This window comes from Osmia bicornis, chromosome 13 (assembly GCF_907164935.1).
Source record: "Osmia bicornis bicornis chromosome 13, iOsmBic2.1, whole genome shotgun sequence".
NCBI classification, from domain to species: Eukaryota; Metazoa; Arthropoda; class Insecta; order Hymenoptera; family Megachilidae; genus Osmia; species Osmia bicornis.
This window is the reverse complement of record NC_060228.1, coordinates 1610776-1637717: the sequence shown is the minus strand read 5'-3', so window position 1 is coordinate 1637717 and position 26942 is coordinate 1610776. Positions and strand designations below refer to the sequence as shown.

Below are 26942 nucleotides of genomic sequence, written 5' to 3'. Positions count from 1 at the left end.
GAGAACACGTGTGGCATCCTCGAAACGTCGGCGAAATGATTGAACCTCCGACACGACAGTATCGATACACGTGTTCTATTTTGTCACGGGGTCAAACATGATTAACCCTTTCAGGTATATGATATATGGTACGTATGTATTTTAGACACAGACGTGTATTTTATGAATTCTTTCAATTTATGATTTCGTCAGCTTCCTATCAAACACTGGTGTCTATAGAATTCCACAGGAATAACCCCTTCTCCGTGTTCATCCCCCTCAAGAGGATTGCAATTTGCATATGACACCACAAATATGGATGATCGTCGGTAAATGCAATGTTTCAAGATTATTTTATCTATACAATAAAAGTTGGATAAGTACCCGAGCAGATTTATTGGATAACTACAGTATTGCCTCGAAATAAGCAACCCCTCGAGACCGAACAGTTAGAATTCGGCTTGACTTTGTTCTCGAATCGGGACCGAGCGGCATTCTATAAAATAATCAGCCGAACATGAGAATCTATTTTTTTAAGAAGAATAGAAGATGACTTCTTTTCTCATTCTGGCATTAAGCGTCTCGCTCTGCGGGCGACTTCAAATAAAGAAGAGGGGATAGCGAATTGCATATTTTGAGTCGGAGACCACTTGCTTATTTCGAGGCAATACTGTACCTGGTAGCCGGTAACCACCCTTGCCACTTAGGGAGATTTCCCTTGAAGAACTGCGAAACTAGACAGGCGAATCGTGTAACCTGATCTGAAATGGAATATCGACGCGACAATACTAATACAACAACAAAACTTTTTGTTGGTATTCAACGATGCGAAGAAGGCCTGAGGCAGTGTTTTTCTTCTGTTTCTCTGTTTCCACAGGAGAGCCTTCAACCAGAACGCTCGATCTCGATTGTTACATCGTCAGTTCGAAAATCAAGGCCGGATAGTGCATATGTCAATTTCTGTTTTGCACATTCTGTTTTCTATTCCTTTTATCATATCTACTGCTGTTTTCTCATTTGAGCAGGACACGCCGAGTACACATTTTTCTGTATTGTTTCAAATTTTTGAATAAATTGTATTTAAATTTGCGAACTTACATCACTTGCTGATTTTTATTTTCAATGAAACTTTTACTAATGCAATTGTGATGTTGTATATCCAATTATCCACTCTGGCTTTCGCATTATTATGAGTCAACCTCTAACAAACATCTTGAGGTCATCTTCAAATCTTGACCTCATGACCTCATCCCTCACCGACTACTGGATCGACAATAACTCCTACCTATAAAATATCCAACACTTTTCCCTCCGCGCTGAGATTTTTCCGAACCATCTTAGGACGAGAGTATTGCGACGAATATTGTCTTGTAAACTTCGCTTATATTTCACGTTGCGATTAAAGTAAATAAATATCGCCAGTGAAATACAACAGTGAGTTTTTTCTGGATAAAACAAGATCAAACACGATATAATTTGAAGCATTTTTATTCATTACCTTAAAAAGGGAAAGTACTTCAGATCACATTTAGGTATTAAATAGGTGAAAGAAAATCACTCGTTAAATAAGCAAATACATTTCATATTATATTGTGTTTGGTCTTATTTTAATCAGAAGAATCTCACAATTATATTGGTAAAAGTTTCATCTAACAAAACTAAAAAATAAAAAAAAAGTTGAATTAGTATTGTCTCATCAATATGTTTTTCTCGGTTCTTCTGATTCTTGGATCTCTTTATCTTTTGTTCTTTGTGTTTCTTTAAGTTCAGCAACATTCAAACGCTGGACTCGAACCGTTTCTAAGAACCGAAAACACATCACCGCTTACAACTGCCCGGTTTTGGTTCCGATTTTCGGGTAGCTATACAACTTTTATTGTACATGCATTGGGATTAGCGAGTGTATACGATAAATGATCGTACGTAATATCTGAATAAAACTGGTGTCATATATAAAAGATAATTACAATTTTGATCAAATATCCTGACCGTATCTTGAGAAATCATATTTATCGACGATTACCAACGTTATCAGCCTACATAAGGGGAATAGGTCAATGCGATGGCAGACCAGATCGTCGTACGAATGGAATTTTCGTGTGTCGGCTCGTCTTGAGAATCGATTTAGCCGACGATTCGTTTATAAAATTCTCTAATTAGCGTAAGAGACACCCGTTATTCTTTCGATAACGTTACGTTAATTCCTTCAGTTACAATTTTATTTAACAATCTACAGTTTTATCTATTATACAACACACACTCGAGAGCCTCTTGGGATGCTTGAAACGCCCGGTTAGATTTACCTCTGAAACTTTAACAAACACCTAATGGTCCGATACAGGAGGAGCGTTCGCTTTGCTAGCTTATTAATTATACAATAAATTAGCGGTTGTCATTTACAGACTTTCTCTACGATGCTTTTTTTATACACGCTTAGACGTTCCACGCGATCGAGGACCCCTCGGTATTCGCCTTGGCTCCACCTCCTTCAATCGATTCCAAGTTTTTGCTTCAAATTAAACTTTTTGTCGTATATCATACCCAAGTTGAATAAAGAAAAAAAAAAGAATTTAAATCCAGAGGAATTTTAACTGGCTAGAAAATTGTTATTGATTTTTGAGATTTTGTTGCTGCTACTATCAATCGATGTACTGATAGCTACAAAAAAAGAAGGGAAAGAGAAAGAAAAGGACATAAAAATTAACAAATACTACATCAACGAGCAATGTGAAAGGTACCAGTGTTTCCAATTTTCAGCAGCATGTCGATCGCTGTGCGATATCGTTTACAGGCTCAGAGATAATCGAAAAAATGCAAACGTTCGAACCGAGAGCGACCTCGTATCCGGGGATCCGACAAAACTATTTCCAATATGTTTCCTCGACAAAACGAGGCCAACGCCAGTTATCGAACGAAACTCTTTCGTGTATGGTTACCGGAAACGTCGCGACGATTCTAATGACCGAACGAGAGAGATCGTTGACCGTAATATCGTAGCTGATCCCAGGAACGAGTAGCCCACGTGTTTGGATCCATCCACGTTCCCTGCATATGAGATTCTCCTTACTATTAGCCACGTAGCCGTTTTGTTGCCGTCACAGTGGTAAAAATCCTTGAACCTGTATCCTCTAACGCGAGAAACCGAATCGAAATAAAACGGACGATTGGCTATTGAAACAAAACGATATCGACGAACGAATAACGAGGAAGCTTGCCTTCCTACAGTATTCTAGACATTTGAATTTCAGAATATATAGGATGTTAAAAACTTCCCTGAAGACCTCTACACCGTTGGATAGATCAGGAAAAATCGAAGCGAAAAGTCCTGCAGCATTTTTCGATGGGATCAGTAGTTTAGCCACATTTCGTTGTTGAAAATTGACCAATCAGCGCGCAGCTTGAATGGCAAGACCCGCGGAGTAGGAGATTAGTCCCCTCTGCCACCGACGAGCCGCGCTGCTGAGCGTCACGATCACGCATGCGCCGAGAGTCTTGCCACTCAAGCTGCGCGCTGATTGGTCAATTTTCAACAACGAAATGTGGCTAAACTACTGATCCCATCGAAAAATGCTACAGGACTTTTCGCTTCGATTTTTCGTGATCTATCCAACGGTGTAGAGGTCTTCAGGGAATTTTTTAACGCCTTGTATAGCAGAATATGTTAATTGCGAAGAAAATACTTGAAAAAGAATAAAATTATACCTCGATTTATCCACTCTTCACTAAACAGTGACAGTGTACACGTGTGGGCAAGGTAAACTACCCTAGGTTAAGGTACCTCTCATCATTCTACGTTAGACATGGGACTGCTCCATATACGCTATGTTTTCCACGACTAATAATAGATAAATGAAAAGCTCTCTTTTCCGCCACTCTAAGTGTATCTTTGCCTTTCAACAGGCAAGAGAAGTCGACGTTGCCCGGAGGTGTACCATCATCGTATTCATTGGCTGCACGGGATCCTCGATCGCGGTAACGATCTATTTTCTCTACATCTTTGATCCACGAGGCACGAACATTAGAGCCCCGTTCGTTTTATCCGCGACTTCGACTGTCGTTCGTTGATCCGTGCCTTCAGAGGCCGTGAGATTCTCGCCGGTTCGAGAGAATACTCGCGAGACATGTTCGATCTCGTGATGGCTCGCGAAGTTCGTGTGTGCCTGCGCGCGTCTGTATGTGTACGTGTGCCTGAGCGCGAGTGCGTGTGTGTGTACGTGTACGTGTGGGTGTATGTGTTTACTAGGCGTTCGAGAAGTTGCAGGGTTCTCGACAGACGATGCCGGTGACCTGCGGCCCGTGTCACGAGCCGAGCAGACACGTCGACGACGATCGAAGCAGACTGAGCAGCGGAAGGATTGCGACGAGTAGGAAACTCGACGATCTCAAGAGACCACCGACCTCGTTGCTGTATGGTAGCTTGACCTCGACCTCCGCCATCTTGAAGATCGAGAGCAAAGGGTGCGTGTGCACCTCGTGGTGCTTGTTGTTGATCTTGTCGCTGAGATCCTGTAACATCGAGGCGCACTCCTCCTGAAAGACAAAGCACCCGAGTTTGTTATCAGGAATTTCTACCAGCAGCATCTTGGATTAAAGGGATGAAATATGGGCAGGAAAAATATTGTTGCATCGAGGTCTTGGGTGTGCCACTGTAAGATATACTTTAAAGGGCACAAGCGCCACTACGCTTTACCTACAATATTTACGATAAATGTCAGCCCATTTTTTATATCCGTTTTATATGAAAGAAACGTATCCCATACGTTAAAATTATTTCAATTTGAATTTACAAGTTTATTAATGTTCCAAGAAGGCTTATTATACCTAACACATTTTCTGATCAATTTGCAAGCCGTACTCGAGTATAAGGTATATAAATTGAACTCTGCAGCCAATATTAATATTAAATGAAATGTGTGTTGATTTTACGTGAAATACTCGAACCACGTCTTCTAGCAATACAGCGAACTCCGATTGAAAATGTAAAGTTGGAAAATTCGAGAGACCAGAAGAGAAATAACAAATTGATCGACTAATTGATTAACTAATTATTTAAACATACATTTACATTTTAATTAACTTCGTTCGACGGTATATTTCTAGGGCCACCCTTTTCATCAATTGTTCGGCAGCCATTTAATTAAAATCTGAAAATTCAAATCGTATAAAGTATTTGAGGACGAATTTGACATTATCCGCAATGATTTAATTAAGCAAAACGATAACAAAAGGTACAGGGTATTTCTTTTGTAATCAGCAATAAAATCACGTTAGAATATTGTTCAGTGGCCTGAAAGTTTGCCATCTTTTGTTCTACCCTTTCGCAATTCCGCTCAACCCTGGGCTGGTTATTTCAGATAACAAGTGCTAATTTTTCCGCGAGTATCGTTGCATTTAAGCCGACCATCGCACGGGAAATTATACTAAATTAACAATAACAGGATCTCTTTGTTCACGAACCACTTCTTCGCGCTTATAAAACAGCCTGCAGCACACTTTGTTACCCCGAAGGAACTTGTTTTCCAACGTCCTCCTTTCTTCTTCTAGTTGCATTCCTATTTCCGTTCATCCCCCGATTGCGAAAAAATACAAATCCTCGGCTGATGTTACAAAACAAAGGAATGATAAAAAAGAACCAACATTTTTATCAAGGATTAAACAACGAAAGTTACGTGTATCCTTTAAGCCGTGAAGCGGAATTAAACCGCGTTGAAGGGGCGTATCGTGAATTTCCAGCCCTTTAATAGGTACAATTTTAATTCAGTCCCTGTTCGAGTCTCGACGAATAATTAAATCTCTTTCAAGGTCAGCAGTGCGCATTAACTGGAAGAAACGGGGTTCGTTTCCCTTGCAAAGTTTTTCCATTTCGTGTAAGGAGTGAGAGAAAAGCGGACATTTTCTTCGGGGATCCGTTTTCCCTCGGTTTCGACTTAACGACGTCGAATGTAACTCGTCCTCGCGTTCCTACCACGGCGCGGCGCATCGATTTCCATTTTCATCCCTCGTATCATTTTCTCTCTTTCTTCTCCCTTCTCGTGAACCCTCACCAGCATCGCCATGGTTAAACTTTCTCTCTCACCTTCCTATACCTTCACGTCCTTTTTCCTTCTCTTCTCCATCTTGTTCCACGTCCCCGAAATTACCCTCGGCTCGTTGAATCTTTAATTTCCGGCGTAGAAGAGAGAGACCGGAGCGATTTTTGGCGATATTTTCCTACGGTGGTGCGTTGTTACGCGCGAGGATGTGCGCCACGTGGGCCGACGAGCCGAGCCACGACGCCCAGGACGCCGACGACGTCACCGGTTATACTCTTCTGTCTCTCTGTTCTTCTTCGGGCTGGTTCTCGTTCGAAGCACCGACGTCGGATTTTCAATGAAATTAAATTCCAACCGAAAGGAGACCACCCCCACGCGCGCACCCTTTCGAATAACTTTTCGCGAGCACCGAGACCAGGTAGTCCTTTAAATTACCGATGCACCGGGAATTCGTTTTTCGAAGTAGCTTCATCCCTCTCTGCGATCCATATCGATTCATCCGCCCACCCCGTCGACTGTCTGTCACGCGCTTCGAAACCTCCCCTTCTTCGTTCGTTTTTCTCAATTTTTCACAAGCGGAATATTTTTTCGTTCTCTCGGCTTTTTAACTCCTTGCTCGTTTTTTCTCCTTTTTTTTCATACAACGAATTTTGTAGGGTATCGTTGGCTGAATGTCGGATATCCGCGGAAGAGTAAAATTTAATATGTGGAGAAGCTTGGAACGAGAACAGAGAAAATCGGATGTTGTTTTGTAAGGAATTTTGCAAAATGTAAAAGCTTAAAAGACGGATGACGAAAATTTATTACAAGTTAACCAGTGTGTGAAGTTCAAATTACCAGCCCTGCAAAGGATAAACACTTCTTCAGCACTTTTTCATTAAGAAGAAAAGGTTCTTTCCAGTTGAGAAATCTTTCAATGAACAGCTTAAGAGCGTTATTATTGGTATAGCTGTACATCATTGGCTCAGATTCAGAAAAAAAGCATGGCGATGCATCCAATTATTACCCGTATAATTGAATAGAACGCTCGGAGTAATAATGATGCATAAACGACCTGGTCAAAGCCCAGAACGATAACTCATTTTACACATTGGCCGGTGTTAATTGTAGCATACGAGTTTCTCGCCCGATGCGGCTTCATTAGCGAATATTCGAACCGACCACGAATTTCGTTCACCTATCTCGTCGCCAATTTCAACAAATACTTTCTAAACTTTCATTTCACTCGTTGAACGTATAGAACGATAATTAATACTTTAGTTCCGTTGATTTTTCAATGCATGATGAGTAATTTAAAATTTTTATTTAAAAAAAAATTTATCAAAAATTTTGTTATTTATTTAATTGGACATTTTTATCAAACTACAACTGAAGATATCGAAAGTAAGCTTATTTTCACGTTAAATGTTAATTTATTTAATGTCATGACGTGATCCAATTTTTTCGTGGAACATTCAAGTCCACGATGGATTGGAAAACATTCTTCTACAGAAGACAGGCTCGACTGTATTTCACTGAATGTAGTGATTACAGATACAAAATGACTGAATATGCCTTTGTTATTGAAAGATTATGATTTTGGGGGTCCTAGACAGCCCTGAAAGTTTTACGAGTTTCTTTTTTAACATATCTCGCCCTCACAGCTGAAAAGATACAATTTTGACTCCTTTTGATTCTATTTTTTTAAAAGTCAGTCAAAATCAGCATAAGATCAAAAATTATTAAACTAATTGTTTGACAAACTTGTATTCACTTAATGCGCCTTGGTAAATAAATCATTTTAAAAAAGCAAGTGAGTTATTATTTAATTTATTTAATTTCCTTTCCGAGTAATTTAGATACTTCACATAACTTCTTTCCTCAGATATTTATCTATATAACATTTAATAACTGTTTGATCTTTAATAAATTATAAGCATAATATACATGACAATTAAACTTAAATTAAAACATATTAATCAGTTCTCAATATTGTATAAAAGATAGTAATTAATACAAATTTACAGGATATTTACGCATAAAAGTTATAAAAATATTATATTCCTATGTAGTAATAATTATAATTATAGTCAATAATAAAAATAATTAATCAATATAGTTAATAAAAAAAAAAATAATAAAAGCAATAAATTTCAACAGTTACAACAATAATTTAGTTAATAAACGATTGCATAATGAAATATTTTAATGAAATAAATTTTAATAAGATAATATATAATTCAAGTAAAGGTAAGCGGTCTCAGTGACCGTCGCGATGGTGAAATGGAACGTCACGGTTGATAGGGTACCTTTAATTTACTTTCGGAGTTTATTTAATTTACTTTATTTATTTTCCTAGCTTATTGAATAAACTGATAAGGGGGATGAAATTTGTGATTTTATCCCTCTTTGTGAGCCTCGCGGGGACGATCCTTCCTAGTTATTTGTTATTTTATCCCCCTTTATGGACTTCAAGGGAACCACTCTTACCAGTTATTTAAAAAACTAACTAATAAAGTATCCAATAATGAACGATAAAATAATGAATAAGTGGGAAGGGTGGTCTCCGCAAGACCCACAAAGAGGGATAAAATAATAAACACCTGGGAAGGGTGGGCCTTGGCCCGTAAAGAGGGCCCACGATTTCTTAGAAAATAGACTTAAAGGGAGCTAAAATTGTATCTTTTCAGTTATTAATGGGAGGTGCAGTAAAAGAGGAACTGGTAAAATATCGACTGTGTTCCATAGATACAGACCTAACCTCACCTGGGGGTGTCTGAGATCCCCAAAATCATGACTCTTCGAGAACAAAGGTATGTCCAGCCTCGTTGGATCTGTAGTTACTACCGAATGGGAACAGAGAGAGAAACAACTTGCTCGATTAGATAACTAATTTCGAAGCACGAAGCATCGCCAGAACGCGACGTCCAATTAGCGAGAGACGTTTCCTCGTGTTTCTATTTCGTTGTTGTACGGAACAAGAAATGGAAGTCTTGTTCTCGTGGCCCACAAGGAAGAGAACTTGCGCTTCGACGGAATAATGATCAACTGGTATTCGAAGCAACGACGCGAATGTTCATTCGATTCAGTCTTTGCTCGTTTAACCGGAACATGATACAGAAATTTGACCAGAGAGAATGTGTTTCCGTTTTAAAAAAGACTCGGAATAATTCCCAAGGATTCCCTTATTTCTAATAAGATCAATAAATGCGACAATTGACTAATCCTTCGACCATCCAAAGGAAGTTATCGGAATTAACATAATCCCTGGAGTTGGATAAACGAGGAGCGCAACTTAGAATGTCGTAAACTAATGAGGTTCGTTGGAATGATGGATGGAGAAACGCGGAACGTAACATGTGGGTTCCCTTGCACGATTTATTCGTATCGCTAGCTGAACGACGGCAGCTGGAAGATTGGTTGCATGCGAATGCCATTATCCATCGACAGAACGAATCCTTTATTAACGACGGGCTAATTGAATTTCTGATGGTGGATCGGTTGCGCTGACGCGTTGGGATTTCCTAAGAAACAGAGAGATGAAAACACTTTCTTCTTAAAAAACAAAGGTGTATAAGATCAGACTGTAACAAAGAGGAGGAATAATTCAAGTACGAGATGTGGTATAATTATAAAAGGATGAGGTGAGAAGGAGACAAGGAGAGATATAGAGATGACGTCTAGGTGAATGGGATCTGGCAAGGCATAATGAAGAACAGACAGGGATCCATCTTGCAATTACAATTCCCACTGGCCCTTCCCATCTCATCTGAACAGAGAAAGCCCTTTCATCGGGGCAAATGCATTCGATATTAGGAACGATTGTTCCTGCGGATTTGCCACCTCTATTCGCTCTATCCAAGGTGATCCTTATACACCCTGTTCGCACTGTTAAACGACGCTGTCAATTTATAATGGAGATATAATAGGATTTGACGCATGCTCTGGGAGCCTGGATCAACGAATGACGACGCTAATTATCCTGTATCATCGGCTCCTAAACGAGACGGTGAAACGATCATGAGATGCATAGAAGAATGTTGGTAACAGAAAACTATTTCATTTGAAACATTTCGGTATTTGTATTTTGCGATTACCGATCACCTGCTATCTTACGATTAAACGTAAAACGTCAAAGATTGATAGAGAGACGGTCGTCCCGGGCTAATGAAGTTCTACGGATTAAGAAAAATAGAAAGTAAAAGAAAAAAAAACAGCGAAATTCCATCATGTAAGAGAACGGTACGCCTTCACGTGCTCGCTTAATCAATAACGACGTCGAGTCTGCTCGACGTTAGTCATTAAAACGAAGGGAAAAGGAAGGAAGAAAGAAGGAAAAAGAAAAGAAAATAAAAAGAGGCGAGTAAGAAACGAGTAACACGGGAGAGGGGGATTGGTCGAAGAGAAAGAAGAGAAGGGTTCGGATAAAAGGTGTAGTGGAGAAATATAAAATCAGTGGGCTGATGGAAGGAGTGAAAGGGAAGGAATAACGACATGCAACGTATGCCGGCTTTATAACACGTAAAGGGTTGCCGTCGTGGAAAACAGCCCTGTCACGCAATGCAAATGAGCCTTTCGAGTCGCGCGACAACGAACTCTACACCCTACCAGTATGCTTCCAGCGATATTTTCGTCCATGTTTTCATTGCTACCCTCTTTGCGTCGGATTTCTATCGTCCTACTAGCGATTTCGTTTCAGACGCGAACCAATTCGATGTTTCTCGTTTCTCAATGACCTGTCACACCGGCTACGTGCTTCGTGAACCTTACTTTTGTAGCAAATACATTTTTCCTTCTTCTGTTTCTTAACTTATCCAACCAACAGCGGAGCACTTGCCTAGAAAAGCTGGCCAAAAATCAGAATTCTATTTCTGCTCGAACTTTTTTCCCCCTGTGTTTCTAAATGTGTAGGTTAATACAATGTAATAATTGTTTTTCATAAACAGCGATATTTTGTAACAATTTCGTGCTTGTAACCAAGCAATTTTTGTGCCTCAGAAAAGAACTGAGAAACCTACATTAAAGAAGTTATCGTTTATATGTGTAATAATTAAAAAGTGCCAAAACGTAAAGTAACTTAGTACGTTCTTTCCTGTTTTCTGTTGTGGTTTTAATATAAAACAAGAATTTAAAGAAAAATTTTTCCGAATAATCGAACACATAATATGCAATTACTTATTTTGCCCGAAAATGACCTGTTTTAAAAATTTAGGTGCCAAGAGATGCCTAAACTGCATATTTTTAACAGCATATCTTAAAAATGAACACTTCTGTATCTGCTTGCAAATGAAAGATTCTGACAAGATATTTAAAAATACTTATTGAAGAACAAAAGATGTTATTAAAACGTTTACTCAAAATGTAATAGAAAAGTTGCAAAATAAAAAGGTATTTTATTTTTAAAGTTATATTTCATTTTCATTTCCTTCAGATTCTGATCGATCACAAATCAATCGATTGTTCATCAAAAGCATTTATGTTTTTTAATCTTTAAATTATTAAAAAATGTATTATGATGAAATGTGACAAAACATTAAAGTACTTCAAAATATCAATCAATCAACTAAAATATTTTAAGCCAACCGTTCGGTATGAACGTCCCGCTGTCACCACGATTTTGCATACACTTCCAATGATCTGGCAAAAAATGTTTCGAACAAAAGTTAATCGGTCGTCTATAAATCTCAATGTAAAGAATTTCAAAAAGAACTTTTTATCAATAAAAAAAGACAGTGTTAAATGTCACCATGTATTCTCGATTAAATATTATTCTAGCTGACGTTAAGACACTATGGCTTTAAGTTTTTTTAAATTGTTACGTCCTGTGACGCATTCTTCAACTTCCAATATCCAAATTCATCGTTTCTCAATTCTGAGTGAACAGTTTATTTGTGGTCGGCATATTGGGAAAATGCCAATAACTCAAATAAATGTACTTCATCAGAATTTACAAATCAAGCTTCGTGCCCCCTTTCTTTTCTTCGTAATTGTCTCTACCGCTACCAATCAGTCAATTATCGTGAAGACTCTGCTACGACGGCTCCGGGCTTCGACAGAGTATATTTCGGCAATTTATGTACACTTGTAAACTTTAATTTATCAAATAAAAGTGAATTGAACAGAAAAGGAAGGAGCTTCATTTCAATTCTTGTAAGTGAGACTATTCAATTCCTACTTCACTTACGCACTCTAATAACAACGCCGTGGACTCATATAGAAAGCCGCGGACATTACAAAATAATGCGAAAATATTTCAATTGATTTCAAAGATTTTAATTGAAAAAGTGTATCGATGAAAATTTCCAGAATAACTTAGTTTCGGAAATGTAAAACTCAATAAATCCTTTGGTCTGACAGTTTCAAAGAGGGCCCACGAATCCGAAATTCTCAGCGGTCTGAAATTTCGTTTAGTCGATTCACTTTCTCGCGTCCGAGCAGCGCGAAACAACAGGCTCGTTTGCATAATCGTGCGGGAATCTTTCTGAAATCCGGTCCGGTAACCAGGAATAAAGGAGAGAGTCGGGTGCACGGCACGTTAATCCGGAAATCTACGAGAACCTCCGTTAGCAAGCTGGACAACGCGAGGGTAGGGAAAAGGGAAGCAAAGAATCGTGGGGTAGTAGGAGGAAAAAAAGACTCTCGCGATTCCGCGAGGGGATGAAAACACGTGTCGACGAGCGGCAGCTGTTTCCCTTTAAAACCGGCTCAAGTAAACGGGTTGCGTGTTTAAAGGGTTTTTCTCCTTGTTCCGCGTGTTTCGACCCGTTCCTTCTTCAATTCTGTAAAGCCCTCGAGGCGTCGTCGAGCCGTTCCGCTCGCTTTAAAAATGAAAGCTCGCCCGTTTTTCGCCGTCCGCTTCCTTTCTTCGACTTTATTCCACGCCTTCCGAATTCTCCTTCCCATATGTTTGCTTTTCATTCAACAATTTTTCTCTGTTCATTGACTTGTTCAGGGTTACATTTGTGACGCAAGTTACAAATCAAAGGTGACAAACTTGACTCATCATATCTGATACAGCTAAATTTTAATTCAGACCGAATGGTCCCACCAAAATTGAGAACTCAGATTCGGTATATAACCTAAATTGACTACAAGAAATCAATTAACACGTTGAGTGCGGTGCCGATTTCGCTAGACTTTCCGCTCAGCCGGCAGCGCTCGGCTCGGTGTCGCCTAAGCGCGTGAGCACTCAGTCCCTAGAATCCACGCCGCTTAAACGAAAAACCGATTGCCGGTCCCCAGGGACCGGCGCCGGCTGAACGGAAAGTCCACTGCCGGTCCCTGGGGACCGGCGTAGCACTTAGCGTGTTAAAGCTGATTTCACAGCTGGATGTCTTACCGTTTTCAAGATATCGTAATAAGATTAGGTTAGGTTAGATTAGATTAGGTTAGGTTCTGTGTATGCGCAGTATCGAATAGCGCATGCGCAGTATCGAATAGCGCATGCGCAGTATTGAATAGCATACAGAAATTTCTTACCACGATATCTCAAAAACGGAAGACATCCAGCTCTGAAACCAATTTTAATCGGTTTCTGGTAGTCAATTTAGCTTATATACCAAACCTGAATTCCCAATTTTGGTGGAGCCATTCGGAAACTTACCCCAGACCACTGCAGGTGAGAGTGGACAGATCTTTCTCATTAGAAATGACGGTAAAAAAGCGTTCGTCAGCTTAGAAAATCTTAACGAAGATAAATAGTTGACCTAAAATGTAATATGAAATGCAACTAAGCGAATGGTCAGGAGAAAGCTTCGACACGGTTTGGCGCGTAAACGCGTAAACAAAATTTTCAAGTCACGACGAGCCACTTTGGTCGATTAAAATTAATGACTCGCCTCCTTTACGGGACACGAGGCTGCTTCATTTTGCGAAACGACCCCGGCGTTAAGGAAACGTTAAAGGAAAACATCTCGTTTCGCATACTTGAGCCTCTCCCTCTTAAACCCTAAAGATAGCGTGTGTGCGACCGCGCGAGGAGACGCGCCCGCGCGCCTTTGGATCGCTTTAAAAATGAAAGATGCCTTTCTCTCGAGTCCGCGCTTCTTTCAAGAATCGCTTCTAGCTTCGTCGCGTTCTCTCGTGAGAAACTGTGTCGAGATACGGTTCTCCTTCTCCCTTTGGGAAAAAGCCTTTTAAACTGTCCCTGTAAAGATTTCTTCAGCTTACCTCCTCGCTTCTGATCGCGATTAACCAATATTCTCTCCTAAAGGTGACGCTACTTTCTTCTTCGTCAAAATAAATTATTTCAATGAAGTACGAGCAACTTGTTTATTTTTTTAAAGAAAGAACGTTTTAAAATCTTGGTAGTTTCTTTGAAGTCAAGAAACCAAAAGGAATTTTAGAAGAGCCTCAAGATCCCTCAAATAAGCGAAGCTCCTATGCTTAGAGAATTCCTCAAAATCCTTGGATTCTACAAAATAAAGGTTCCTTTGAAGCTGCAATCTAGGACGCCGAATCTGCAAGATTTCTCAAAAATTTTCCTCCTTTTGTAGCACAATTTAAAAAGTAACGAAGCGATACAGGACGCGGAGAAAGCTTCGCGACAAATGTTCCTGCGATTTATTCGACATTCGTTTGGCGGGAAAGAAAGAAGCGAAAATGGGTGCGTTATGCGTGCGTCGCTAAGCAGCTCGGAAGCGGTGGCTTCCGTGAGTTTACGAGCATAAGCCACGCCCAACAGTTTCCGCGGGGCTGAAATTGCGGGCGGAAATTTACGAGGCCGTCTCGCGAACACGTCGTTCTCGCGACGTTCGCCAATTTGACGAAGAAGAAGAACGGGAACAGCACCGCCGACACGCGTGGATATCTTCTCGGGATACCACGCACGTCCCAGAACGATCGTTCGCCACCGACAACGCGTCGAACAAGAGTGCTTTTCATTTTTAAACAGCTCTTCTCTGTTTTGCGATCGTAGAATTACGGAATAGTAACTTTACAAGTGAAACTTTTACCAAGTCTTTTAGTTTAATTGCAAATGTAACACATTGTTTCCAGCGATGTGTAGGCTTTGAGAGGATAATTAAGGACGGTACACCCCTTTCCAGAGATATCGACGACCCACATACCTCGTGAGAAATGATTTGGTGCAGCTTTGAGCTGCCGACAGGACAGATCGAGCCACCGTTGCCGATTAATTTCGCCCTAGGCGTGAATCTTTCGTGAAAGAACCAAAGGGAACAAACGAACTCTTCCGCTTTTGAACAATATTCGATCTCTTCCCTTTTTTACCTTCGACATTCTTGCTTAATAGTGGAATAGGTAAAAATTTAATTCGATCTCTAATATGCTTCAATTGCACATCTTCTGTAAAGTTTTAGAAAAGGGGGTACCGGTATGGGATACCCAGTTTATTTTTAAAAGTAGAGAATCTCAGAATAGTCATAAACAGAAATAAATTTCATGTGGAATGAGCTTTATAAATATAAATAATATAGACTTTACAAAACTTTATTGCTTTGTAATTATTTTCATTCATTTCACTATCGTTTGAAAATTTTAATGTCCAATGTTAATTAGAGCATCATCGTATAGAGAAGTGGGTTACCCATTTTATTTATCGATGTAGAGAGTCTCAGAATAGTCATACATAAATAGAATCGTGAAACATAGAAATTTGGTGGATTTCGTGCGAAATGTGCTGTATAATTATAATTATTATAGATAACACATTTTTTTTCACTTTTTCTAATTGATGGAAAATTCGAGCTAATAGAAATTCGGGTAGTGATATGAGACAGTGTTACTTTTGAGACAAATAAAATTATACTAACAATGATAAATGAAACATAACAGAACGTCAAATATAATAAAACAACCACAATTAAACGAAGCATTTATTTTATTTTGCCCATAACTGGCATGATAGGCATTAAAAATCATTAGAAAATCTTTTATCGCAAAATATGTACATTTTGTGTATTCAGATGTTTATTTTATTACTCAAGTAATAAATTGAAAAATGTGATAGAAGTATGAGACTGTCTCATATTTCTACCAATTTGTCATTTCACTATCTATTATTATTTATCATAATCAAATACAAACACTTCAAATATCCTTTGATATACTAATACTATGATTATTATACCATAATTTACCCATTTTGCTTTTTGAAAACTCACAAAATAACCCAAGGTAAATTTTATTTTAAGAAGCACGCGTGAAGATTTTCTATAACAGCTAATAGCTAAAACGTTTGTTAAACAAAAATAGTTGTTATGGGAGAGTATTTTATTTGTCGTATTATTTGATATACCTACAATCATTGTTAAAACTGTGTCAATTCTGCATACGGGTTAGAATCTTGGTATCTCATGTTTCTACCCTATTTCATATTGGTACCTTCTCCTCTAGATACAAAAGAGTACAAGGGAAAGTGATCACTGTGTTGTATTTAACGAATAAACCCTTTTGATATTTCTTCGAATCACAGTGCGGTGAAATGGAGCGGAATCTCCTCTGGGAATGGAGGAACACGGTGGTCTAGGAGAATCGTTGCATTGTCGCGACGGTGACGTTCGTCGTGCACGATTGTTGATCGAAGCCAGGCTTCGATGGAACTCGAAATGGCGCGGCAGCCGTTCGCGCGATATCGGTGTCTTCATTCAGATAAGGTCTCAATACCTTAATAGCCCAGCCTATCAGACCCAGCCACCTAACATCCTCGTCTCCTCTTGCTTCATTGTCTGCCTTCGGTTGCTCTACAACCAGAATCGGCCATCTCCCCGATAGACGATTTCGACGTACGTATGTATCTATTATCGACTACCTACTTGCTATCTTGTCTTCGAATTTCAAACGAAAAATTAATCATCTTAACAGTCGCATTTAGAAAACTGAAGAGCAGCTTTAATTTTTCGCCTCTCGATTTTTCAATTACTCGTCAGGTTCCTGTTCACGATATTTCCTTCTCCAGAATTGCTAATTTCATTTTAATTCGAGACGTTATTTCAAAGGAAAATGATAAAGCAAAAAAAAAAAGAGAGAACGATGCTCTGCAGGCAAGATTTATACTTCTTTTTTCCCGCCTGTAAAACGACGGCTAGTTTTAATGAAACGGGTATTATGGGGAAATGATATTCCTCGCGGCAACTCGTCTCTCGCCAAGCACACTGGATGAATTTAAGTTGTCTGAGCCGTAACTTCGGGCCAAGGTAACTCGGAATTCTTTATAAAAACGTTCCTGTTCGAGTTTCTTAACAAAAATCCCTTCCTTCTCTAATACGAAGAAAAAGATTCCTTGTCTCGAATCGTTACCTAACGAAACAGAACACAAGAACTCTATCTAGAATTTTTCTTACTTCTTTCCCTCTGTTCTCTCTCTATAAAAAAGAATATCTAGGCTTTCGATAGCTTCAAACTAGAGCTCTTGATTTATTTCTCTATTCACACGTACAGAGGGGCGCGTGGCCATGTTTTAGAACCAAAAAATCCATTCATTCTTCATCGGCAGCGCAATAATTCATCGGAAAGGCGAAGAGTATCCAGCATTTAATTCGAAGCGGTTCGATTCAGATGGATTCGAATAGAAAATTCATAGTCTTTTCTAGCCGGAGTATTCAACGAAATCGACGCTGGATTGCAAAGAGCGAGGTGGAGTCGAAGAAGGGTCGGTGGAAATTTTTAATTCAAACTCGAATGAAAGTTTCATGCGACGTTCGGAGGAATCTGTCGGCGTAGAAAGTCGATGGTTTGTCGGCCTGGTTTCTCACGTTGAATTCTCGCATCGACGGACTCGCGTTTCGTTCCATTTAACATTTAGAAAGGGGCAGAAATCGAGGAATCAAGGAATCGGGGAATCGAACGGGAACCGATTCGCATTGTTAAGCAGAGCGTCGAATTATACGCGTGCACTCTCGTATCCACGACCCTGAATTATCGACGGATCGCAAGCCTCCTCCTTTTCGTTTTTCTTATTTTCTTTCTCAACCCCGTACGACAGTGGTTCGAATCCGAGGTATTCAGATCGTTCTTCTCTTAAATTCGAAGATAAAGCGCTTTGCCGCTCCATTAAATCGCAGCAACGAGCAAGAAAAAAAGGAGGTCTGAAACTGCCTTGCGTTGCGCTTCGAATAAGACTATTGATTGGAACCTTGATGATGTCCTATCGACGAATTTTCATTTCAATAGACGTTGTAGAGTGGGGCATTTGCCTTGAAAAGCTGGCCAAAAATTAAAATTTCCTTTGTTCAAAATGAAAAACTTTTTCTCCCCTATATTTCTAAACGTGTAAGCAATATTTTGTAACAATATTGCGCTTGAAAGCAAGCAATTTTTCTGCTCCAAAAAAGCATTAAGAAATCTACACGAAACAAGTTACCCTTTATATGTATGTGTACTGACTTAAAAGTGCTAAAACAAATACATGTAGAATGCATAAGAAAGTAGGTATGTACGTAACGTAAATTAGCATCTTCTTTCCTGTTTTCTTTTGTGGTTTTATTATATAAAAAGAATTGGAAAATAATGTCTTTTTTTCGAATAATCGAACATATAATATGCAATTACTTATTTTTCCCGAAAATGACCTCTTTGACTTTTTTTTATTTTTAACGTATAGTCACTGCTTTATATAATCCTTAAAAATTTTGGTGCTGTGAGGATCCTAAACTGCAAATGCTTGCAAATGGAAGATTCTTGCAGGATATTTGAGAGTATTTATCGAAGAACAAAAAAATGTTACTAACGTTTACTCAAAATATAATTAAAAAATTGCAAAAATAAAAAAGTATCATATTTTAAAAGATACATTGTATTATGACTAAATGTAACAAAACATTGAAGTACTTCAAAATATCAATTAAACAATCAAAATATCTTTGGCCAGCCGTTCGGTGTGAATGTCCCGCTGTCACCACGATTTTGTATACACGAATTAGCAATAAATTAACTTCAATAAAAGTTAATTGATATTCGGTCATCTATAAATCTCAATATAAAAATATGTTCCAAAAAACTTTTTTTCGATACAAAATTATAGTCACCTCCATTTTATAAACGTCACCATGTTTTGTTGACTACATACTGTTGTAGTTAACGTTAAGACGAATTCAACGACCTATTACAATGTGATTTTCAGTTTTAAAATAGTGCTAAAATATTTTTGGCTCACTGTGCGTTGTATAAAATGGTTAAACATTTCGATAGATTTTTTAAAACTGATTATCTTCCTAAATAAAAAATTTCCGAGACATCTGAACCTTCAAATTTCACAATTCCTCTAAAAATCTGCCAAGTTTCAACGACACCGAACTCTAAACAGTTTGGAAACACTTTGCAGGACAGTGGAATCACCACGAGGAACTCGTCTACTGAAAATACTTGGTCAGTATCGATCCGGAAGAGTTTGAAACGATCGTCGAGCGTCTAAATGCGCTTCATCGTGCGTCCGTCTAGTGTCGATCGTCAACAAGCTCGAGCATCGTCTTCGATTCGCCTGTTGGGATCGATCTGACAAGATAAATCCGCGTTCGCGTCGTCGATGTCGCTCTCGTTGAGCAAAGTTTATTGGAACGTGCTTAATTAACTTTCCAACGGTGACTCTGCCGCTCGGCATCAACGTCGCCGCGATTATCCGTAAGCCAGCCGAACTCTCTCCGCTAGAATGAGCCGCACCTATAAATTCCTCTAGTTTCCCAGGGCTAACTGGTAGGAAACTCTGATCGGCCACCTACGATCCGGCAATTATTGAACAGAGTTCGATCTTAGTCATAGAAACAGTTTCCACTGTTCATTCAGATTTAGATCATACGTTTCGTTGATTATTATAGCGGGCGTATTGAAATTTTACGTTCCAGATTAGGAGAAGGTATCAGCGATCACTTGTCCAGCCGGAATCCAACCGTCTTTGTCTTGTCCTATTGAAAGGAAGCGGATGAACACGAGAGGAAAGGGCAGCACGGAGGAAGAACGAAGCAGCCTCTTAAGTGGTGCATGGAAATTCAATGAAAAGTCACGAGAAGACCGAGATCGATACTTGGACGAAGCAAGTTGGTGAGGTGAAGCAAGCTGGGTTATCAAGGTGGGGAGTGGGTGAACTCGAGAAGGCATAGGTGCCTCTGTTGGACACGTGCCAATGCTTGCCTATCTATGTGGAACACCTGTGCTTGCTCGCCGTTGCCTCGATATTTCGAACGACCGACAAAAAGCACACCGATTCCAGAGCCCTTCCGCTAAAACAAGTAATTTCGCAAATGAATTCAACGATGCATAGCCTTGATGCTCGTCTACAACTCTACGATCCACGAAACTGGATTTTCCTATTATAATTTTATAATATAAATTCAGAAAAATTGATAGAGCATAGTTCTACTATTCCAGGTTCGCGAAAATCCGCCACTGAAAGTGAAAGATGCCAAGCTTGAAATGGAGGGTGATTCAAAGTTGGCGGCATAAGGATGGCACACTCTCCTCTCCTATATTAGTAAAGTTTTATGACGTATGTATGTGGAACGTGCTATGCCGGGGGGAAAAATGCAAGTTTCTTCGCGGTTGCATGGTTTGGCGCACGACACCCATGGGAGTGTAACTTTCGAGGATGGAACTCGATGAACCGTAGCTTTCAAAATAAAAAACTGCGGCTCGACTCGTGAATGCGAATCTTTTCTTTACGTCTTTTTATTCGAAAAATATTTTGAAATCCGAGACAAGTTTTACTTTATAACGAAATTTGGATTCTGGGATTAACCATCTTCTCTTTGTTTCCTTAGCTTTCAAGAACCTCGATCCCTCATGGTAGGTATCCCAAAATGTTTCTACTTTCTATCACTTTCTACCGTTGTCTTTAAAGCGATTCAATTTATTTTCTCTTCCAATCCGATGATCGAACAAGGGAGGTATTTTCCAAGATTATGTCGCGACGAAGCAACCTTCTATCTGCGATAACGTCCATTCGAAGACCAATAAGTCCATTCGATTCCCTAAACTAGCTCTTTTCTTTGTGTTCTTCCTCTTCAATCCTCTAGACGTCGCATTCGCTGTCCATTTATCTATATATCTATCTTTTGGTGGTGCCATTCTCCTGTCCAGTTTTACGAAAGATCGAGACTTCCCATCTCGAGGTGACATTGCCAGAAACGAGATCCTCTTCTAATCTTATCGAAATGTTATTCAAGCAACGATTCCCGTTTGTGTTTTGAATCGCGGATTCCTTTGCTTCCGTGTCTTAAGGGTTCTAAAGGGGCTTCGGTACTTTATTCCGATTGAACAAGGTTTCTACTCGATTTCGATAGCGGAAGATTCCGAATCTGTATCTTTTTGGACGCTAAAATCGTAAGTTACGTTTACGTAGAATGTACCTAGTAACAACTGTATATGTTACAATGTAAGGGCAGGGGTTGGCATGATCGGGTATCGTGAAAAAATGATAATCGAAAAATGGCAAACATTTGACGGAAATTATTGTCTTGTAGCAGTTAAGTTGTCAGCAAAAATGAGTGGAGGAGCATGCGTCTTTTATTTAGAGCTGTGAAATTGTTTACGTGCGACGTGGATTTTATTTTATGTACTGAAAAGTAAATTATTCTTATTATATTATTATCTTCATTCCACTTATTTTAATGTACACTATTAAAAATTGCAATATTCTTTTATTTCTTGTACAATTAACATCAGTCTATGGAAAACGATGGTTTGAGGTAAGATGGGGTCTTTTGAGGTTGAACAACGCTAGCGTTTTCTGTTATAATTTAAATCAAATTTTCGTTACTTTTAGTTTGGATTTGGAAATGGTGAAAAGATAATAGGAAAAAACTAGAAGAGGAGAATGGTCAGAAGAAGTTATCAAGAAAGCTATAGATGAAGTTTTAAGCAACAAAATGGGGTACAAGAAAACTACTCGAGAATATTGCCTTCTACAAACAACATTGGAATGTTATATTCAAAAATTGAAACAGTTACCATTAGGGCTAATTAAGAGCGTATTTTTGCAAACAGAAGAGGAAGAACTTGTCGAATATTTAGAAGATTTGGAGAAATGCCTATTCGGTTTAACCAGCACGAATTTAAGATAAGCAGCTTATTAGCTGGGCGTGAAGAACAGTAAATAATTGGCATCCATTATGGAAATATTTAGAGGAACCATTTTGCTCAATTTTCAATAGCTCAATACCCCGTGGTAGGGGCAAGATGGTTTTTCACTACTTTTTTTAAATTTAATAACTTCAAACTTGTATGTACATATTGCTAATGATATAAACCAAAGATTAAAACATTAACTTATAATGATACATTGATTCATAAAAACTTAAACAAAAGGTATAATTATCAATTTTGTTGCATTTTTGCTTAGCTTCCTCATCATGTCTCCGCTTCCCCTAATTATTTTTCAAAATGTATTGACAAATATTTTCATCGGTAATCCCCTGATGAAACAGGTAGGTATTAATTACGATAAACAAACTGCATGTACACAGAACTCGTTTTAAATTTGAATTAAGATAATGGATATTGAATTTTCAGTGAAAACTACCCGTCGGTGGTGTTACTGGGCAGTGAGAGGGTGGCTTCTATCCGAGCCGTGTCGATGCATAATTGTAAATGTGATTCGGAAATCGGTCAAACGTGTAATTTCCAAAGGTCATGATATTTTATCAGCTGTTTCGTAAAAGCTTGATACCCAAGCTTTCACAGTAATTGAACAGACTTTTCAATACTAGGCGGGTAATTTAATATCGGTAACATTCAGAGTCATAGTTTAGAGTTTAGATCAGTGGTTCTCAAACTATTTTGTCTGGCGGCACACTGAAATCATTAAACAAAATTCACGGCACCCCTATTATTATTCTTGCTTTTCACAGTTTGCACCCTAGGGTGCCGCAGCATCCAGTTTGAGAATCACTGGTTTAGATGATTGATAATCTTCAATCCGCTGAAAATGGGTGCTTCAGTTTCCAAAAACTTTGTCGGAATTTAAACGCGTATTCTTCTTACTAACTTTCAACATCTTTCCACTGTACGCGTGTCCCTCGAGGCTCAACCAGGCCAGATTTGGACGAACAAACGACTTTAAGAAATTAACTTGGCGAACTGCTGTTATCCTACTCTCCAAGTGCTCGCAAACTTTCCAAGTTTCCGGTGAAGAAAAATTACGTTGTTCCACTGACACTTGCGTCAAATAAAATCCAACTTACCGTTAAATCGGAGATACCTTGATAGTCAACGATAAGAAATATTTGATTTTTATGATCATTTCAATGATAAAATCTCATCTTTCTTCTTATCTACGAATTTGTACAGCTCTAAATTGGATACTATCGTTCGCCAGGATTAACATCTTATCTTGCGTTGAAGAGGTGGTCAGTGTCGCGATAATATCATAGTTATCTTACGTGGTGAAAACGTTCGGGCCCAGGGAAAATCGGCGGGAAATTTTCTTCGAAGAAAATCTCATCGAGCGAGTTGGTCCATGACCGTGTAAAAAGTTGGAAACTGGCCATCGTAGATGGTAAAAAGTTTCCGGACATAGCCGTTCTAGGTCGCCTAGTGATTGGTGCGTCTGCCAGTTTTTACGCCCCTCGAACAATTTCGTTCCGCCGCAGCCGCGCCGGAAACGGAGCAGCAGAATTCGCGGCACGTATCAAGCCGCTTAGGAAAAACATTAAAAATCGCCTGCAGCGATATCCGTTGCGCCGTTACTTTTTTCTTAATCGCACGTACTTGGCACCCTGCCATTCTCTACTAGCCTTAATTAAAGAATTCGAATAATATGTTAATTATCCTCCACTTCTATTTCCGACAACCGCGCCATGTTTGTTTCAACGAAAAAAACATTCTTTTTCGTTGGCCGGAACAATTAAACTTTCGATTTCCCGGGGGGTTCGATAGAATTAAAAAAAAAAAAAAATCACTTTGAACGGGTTTCGATCGGGTCGCGTAGAAGCTCGTTCGACCATTTCCGTGGCTCGTAAAAAAGTACTCCCCTCTATACACAGACACGTGCATCCACACACACACACACACATATATATATATCTGTACGTACAGAAACACGCACGCATACCGTTGAAATGCGTAACCTGCGTTTCAACTCGCGAGTCGAACAATAACGTGATATCTGGTGGAAGCTATTTGATTAAAACGGATCATTGAAGCCGATATATCGCGAATTCAATTGAAATTCGTTTCGGTCCCTTTGCGATCCGCGACCGATCGCTCGTTCAATTACGAACCAGAAGAGAGCCAGAAGAGAGTCAGAAAAAGAAAGCGACCCTGATGCTTTCTCTATTCCAAACCCTACACACTCTCCATGAGAATCGAACCCAGAATGTGGCCAAAATTCGCTCCTTCAATTTCCGGTTCTCGCGCGTGCAGAAAGCGAACCCAACTACCGGTCAGTTCGCGGAAATTGAGAAGACTTTCGGCTGCAGCTTCGGTCATTGTTTAATCTTTGCACGCGCACACGTTCGCAAATTTCCATTTTCACCCCTGCTTCGGACATTCGTATTCGCGCCCGTAGCGGTTGCTAATTAACCCGATCAACAATTACCCCCTATCTTCCGTTTTCTGTTACTCGCTATTTCTCCTCTCACCAATTTTCTCGCCATCTAAATATCGTTTAGCTCGGAGGTTAATTAAAATCCCGAAATCTAAGGTCAAAGACTTTTCTTCGTCTTTTTTGGTTGTCGGTAAAAAAAATTCGCCATCGTAGCCTGAGCTTAAGCTCTTTACGAACACCAGTGGCGAACATTTTGCATCGTTCGGTAGGAGTTCCCGAGGCGATTTCCAATTTGCGATTAAGCGACGACCGATTTGCAATTTGATGGAGGGATCGCGGATTCGAATTGGCACGCTCTGCCCCCTCTCGTTCGCTGTACCCATCTACTGACCCCCTTTGTTTTCTCACTCTTCTACCGGTTGTCGATTTTTCAGCGAACCTGTTAAAACGTAGCCATGGACGGGAAACAACATTTCAGGATCGATCCGGTCGCGAAGATAGGGAGAATTTTGCGGTTCAAGTGATGGCCGCGAATGGAAACGGTCGCGGATCAGCGAGCACCGTGCGAAAACGTAATTTGCATGCCGCGGTTTAACGTGAATCGTTCAACGATCCCTCTCGCGCAACCCTTCCTATCCTCGATAAATAATAATTCTACGAAAACGCGGTTACCCTCTTGTACACGTGCAAAAATCTATATAAATAAAAATTAAACGCTGTTCGTTGGTAAGCGCATCGCTTGAGAACGGCTGGACCGATTTGGATAATTTTTTTTTTTAAATGCTCGTAACAGTCCGAATAACATTTTTATGGAAAGAAAAATTGGAAAAGTTGCCCAGAAAAATGGAAAATTTGGGAGAAAATGAAAGTGCTTTTTTCTATGGGACACAATCATTCAGAAATACGTTCTTTTATCATTTTTACTTTACACATTTCCAATAGCTTTTCACAAATTCACAAAATGATCACGAATAAATTTATTGTAATTTGGACAGGACGTCTGTCGGGTCAGCTAGTTTTTCATGAAAATCTAGCTACATTCTGAATTAAAAGTCGCATTTGAAGAATCGTTTACAAATATTTATAAAAGCCAGTGCTTGTAGTTTATTACATACTTCATCTCATTAACGTAACCATTTCCCTAGGAACAAGTTTCACGAAAATCTCACGTAATTGCACATCATTTCAATCGGCTTTTACTCAAAATACCGACTGCAGCATCGCGCAAATCCCTTTCGTTTCTCGTACGAATTAGGAGAGATTTTCGTGCTTGCAGTCGTTTAAAGTTCACCAGGAAATTTTTTTCTCGCTTTCCAACGTATCTGGCTCGTTTATCAACTTTTCATACATATATTTTCTTTTATCGACCACTAGCCCTTTATTTGCAACGTCGTTATTCGAATCGACAACTAGTTTATTTATGATCCGTATTCGCCAACCAATTTTTGTTCGCTAAACAATTTATCTTCGCTGACGTTTTAGAATTGTGATGATCCATGTACACCCGTTTTGAAATACAACTAGAATAATTTTTGAAAGCTCGATAAATTGCTCATTGTTTGAAAATTCTTCGTACCCATTATGTCTTGATTGAATCTGAATCACGTTCGAATGTTTGGAAATGCGCACGAAAGCCTTCGAAACCGTGATAGTTTTTTATAAAGCGGAAAACAATGGACATCGCGTGGTTGTCACTCTTTGTTGCGCTGAAAGTGACGTGTAATTATGAAAACGATTGAAAAACAAGCGTTGTTCGAGGACAATTGAAGTTACTAATAGCGATTAGCGCAGCAACTGATCCAAAACAAAATATGTACAAAAGGAAAATTGATTGCATCGTTACGATTGAATTTTTGTTAATTTTTTTAAATTTCATTAATCTACTAATTTTTTCATTGATCATTTCAGTATCTGGTAAAGCTGATGCAAGTGTTTTATCGGTTACAGTCAATCACCATTACTAACGCATAAAATTGTCGTGTCCCTTGCCATTCTCAATTTCTTTTCATCAGCCTGAAAATCAGCGAGCCGCGAAATCTGATACGAGGGGTTGGATAAATTTCGGGGAAATTAAGGATGGCGTACCGGTTAATTAATCGCGATAATCACGAGGGGAGAAGAGCTGACGCGTCTGGTTCGTTTCCCCTTCGAGAAATCGGCAAGAAAGAGATGAAAAATCACGGCTTGAAAGAAGATATAAGAGAGACCGATATAGGAACGAAAAATTCTGTAAAGTTTGATATCGTCTCGCGGATATGCTGCACGCACTTCCGATGCCCAGCACGCACCTAGCCGTGCGAACACGCAGTCCTTTCGACGCGAAATCGAATCGGGGCTGAGCACGCGACATCCTTCCATCCCTCTTCTCTTTTTTATACCGACCAGCTATTTTTCGTTTCTTGTCAAGAGCGGAGGTTAATCTTGGATCTCCGCCCCTGAGAAATTAAATTACGATAAAAACGTTCGAGATCAACGTCGAACGAGCTTCGAATTGCCTGGCCGGCTTGTTAACCTTC

At 39.4% G+C, this 26942-nt stretch overlaps 1 protein-coding gene across 3 annotated transcripts in view; it reads right to left on the bottom strand.

Annotated features, from left to right (window-relative positions):
- Positions 1-3521: 3521 nt before the first annotated feature.
- Positions 3522-26942, bottom strand: part of LOC114871774 — a 251681-nt gene continuing 228260 nt past the window's right edge. For 2 of the 3 annotated variants that reach the window (XM_029178111.2, XM_029178112.2), the window contains one exon: positions 3548-4509. In XM_029178111.2, the coding sequence (XP_029033944.1) occupies positions 4279-4509 (231 nt within the window). In that variant the 3' untranslated portion in view covers positions 3548-4278. Of the gene's footprint in view, positions 4510-26942 lie in introns of all 3 variants that reach the window. The other variant, XM_029178110.2, reaches the window with a different exon arrangement.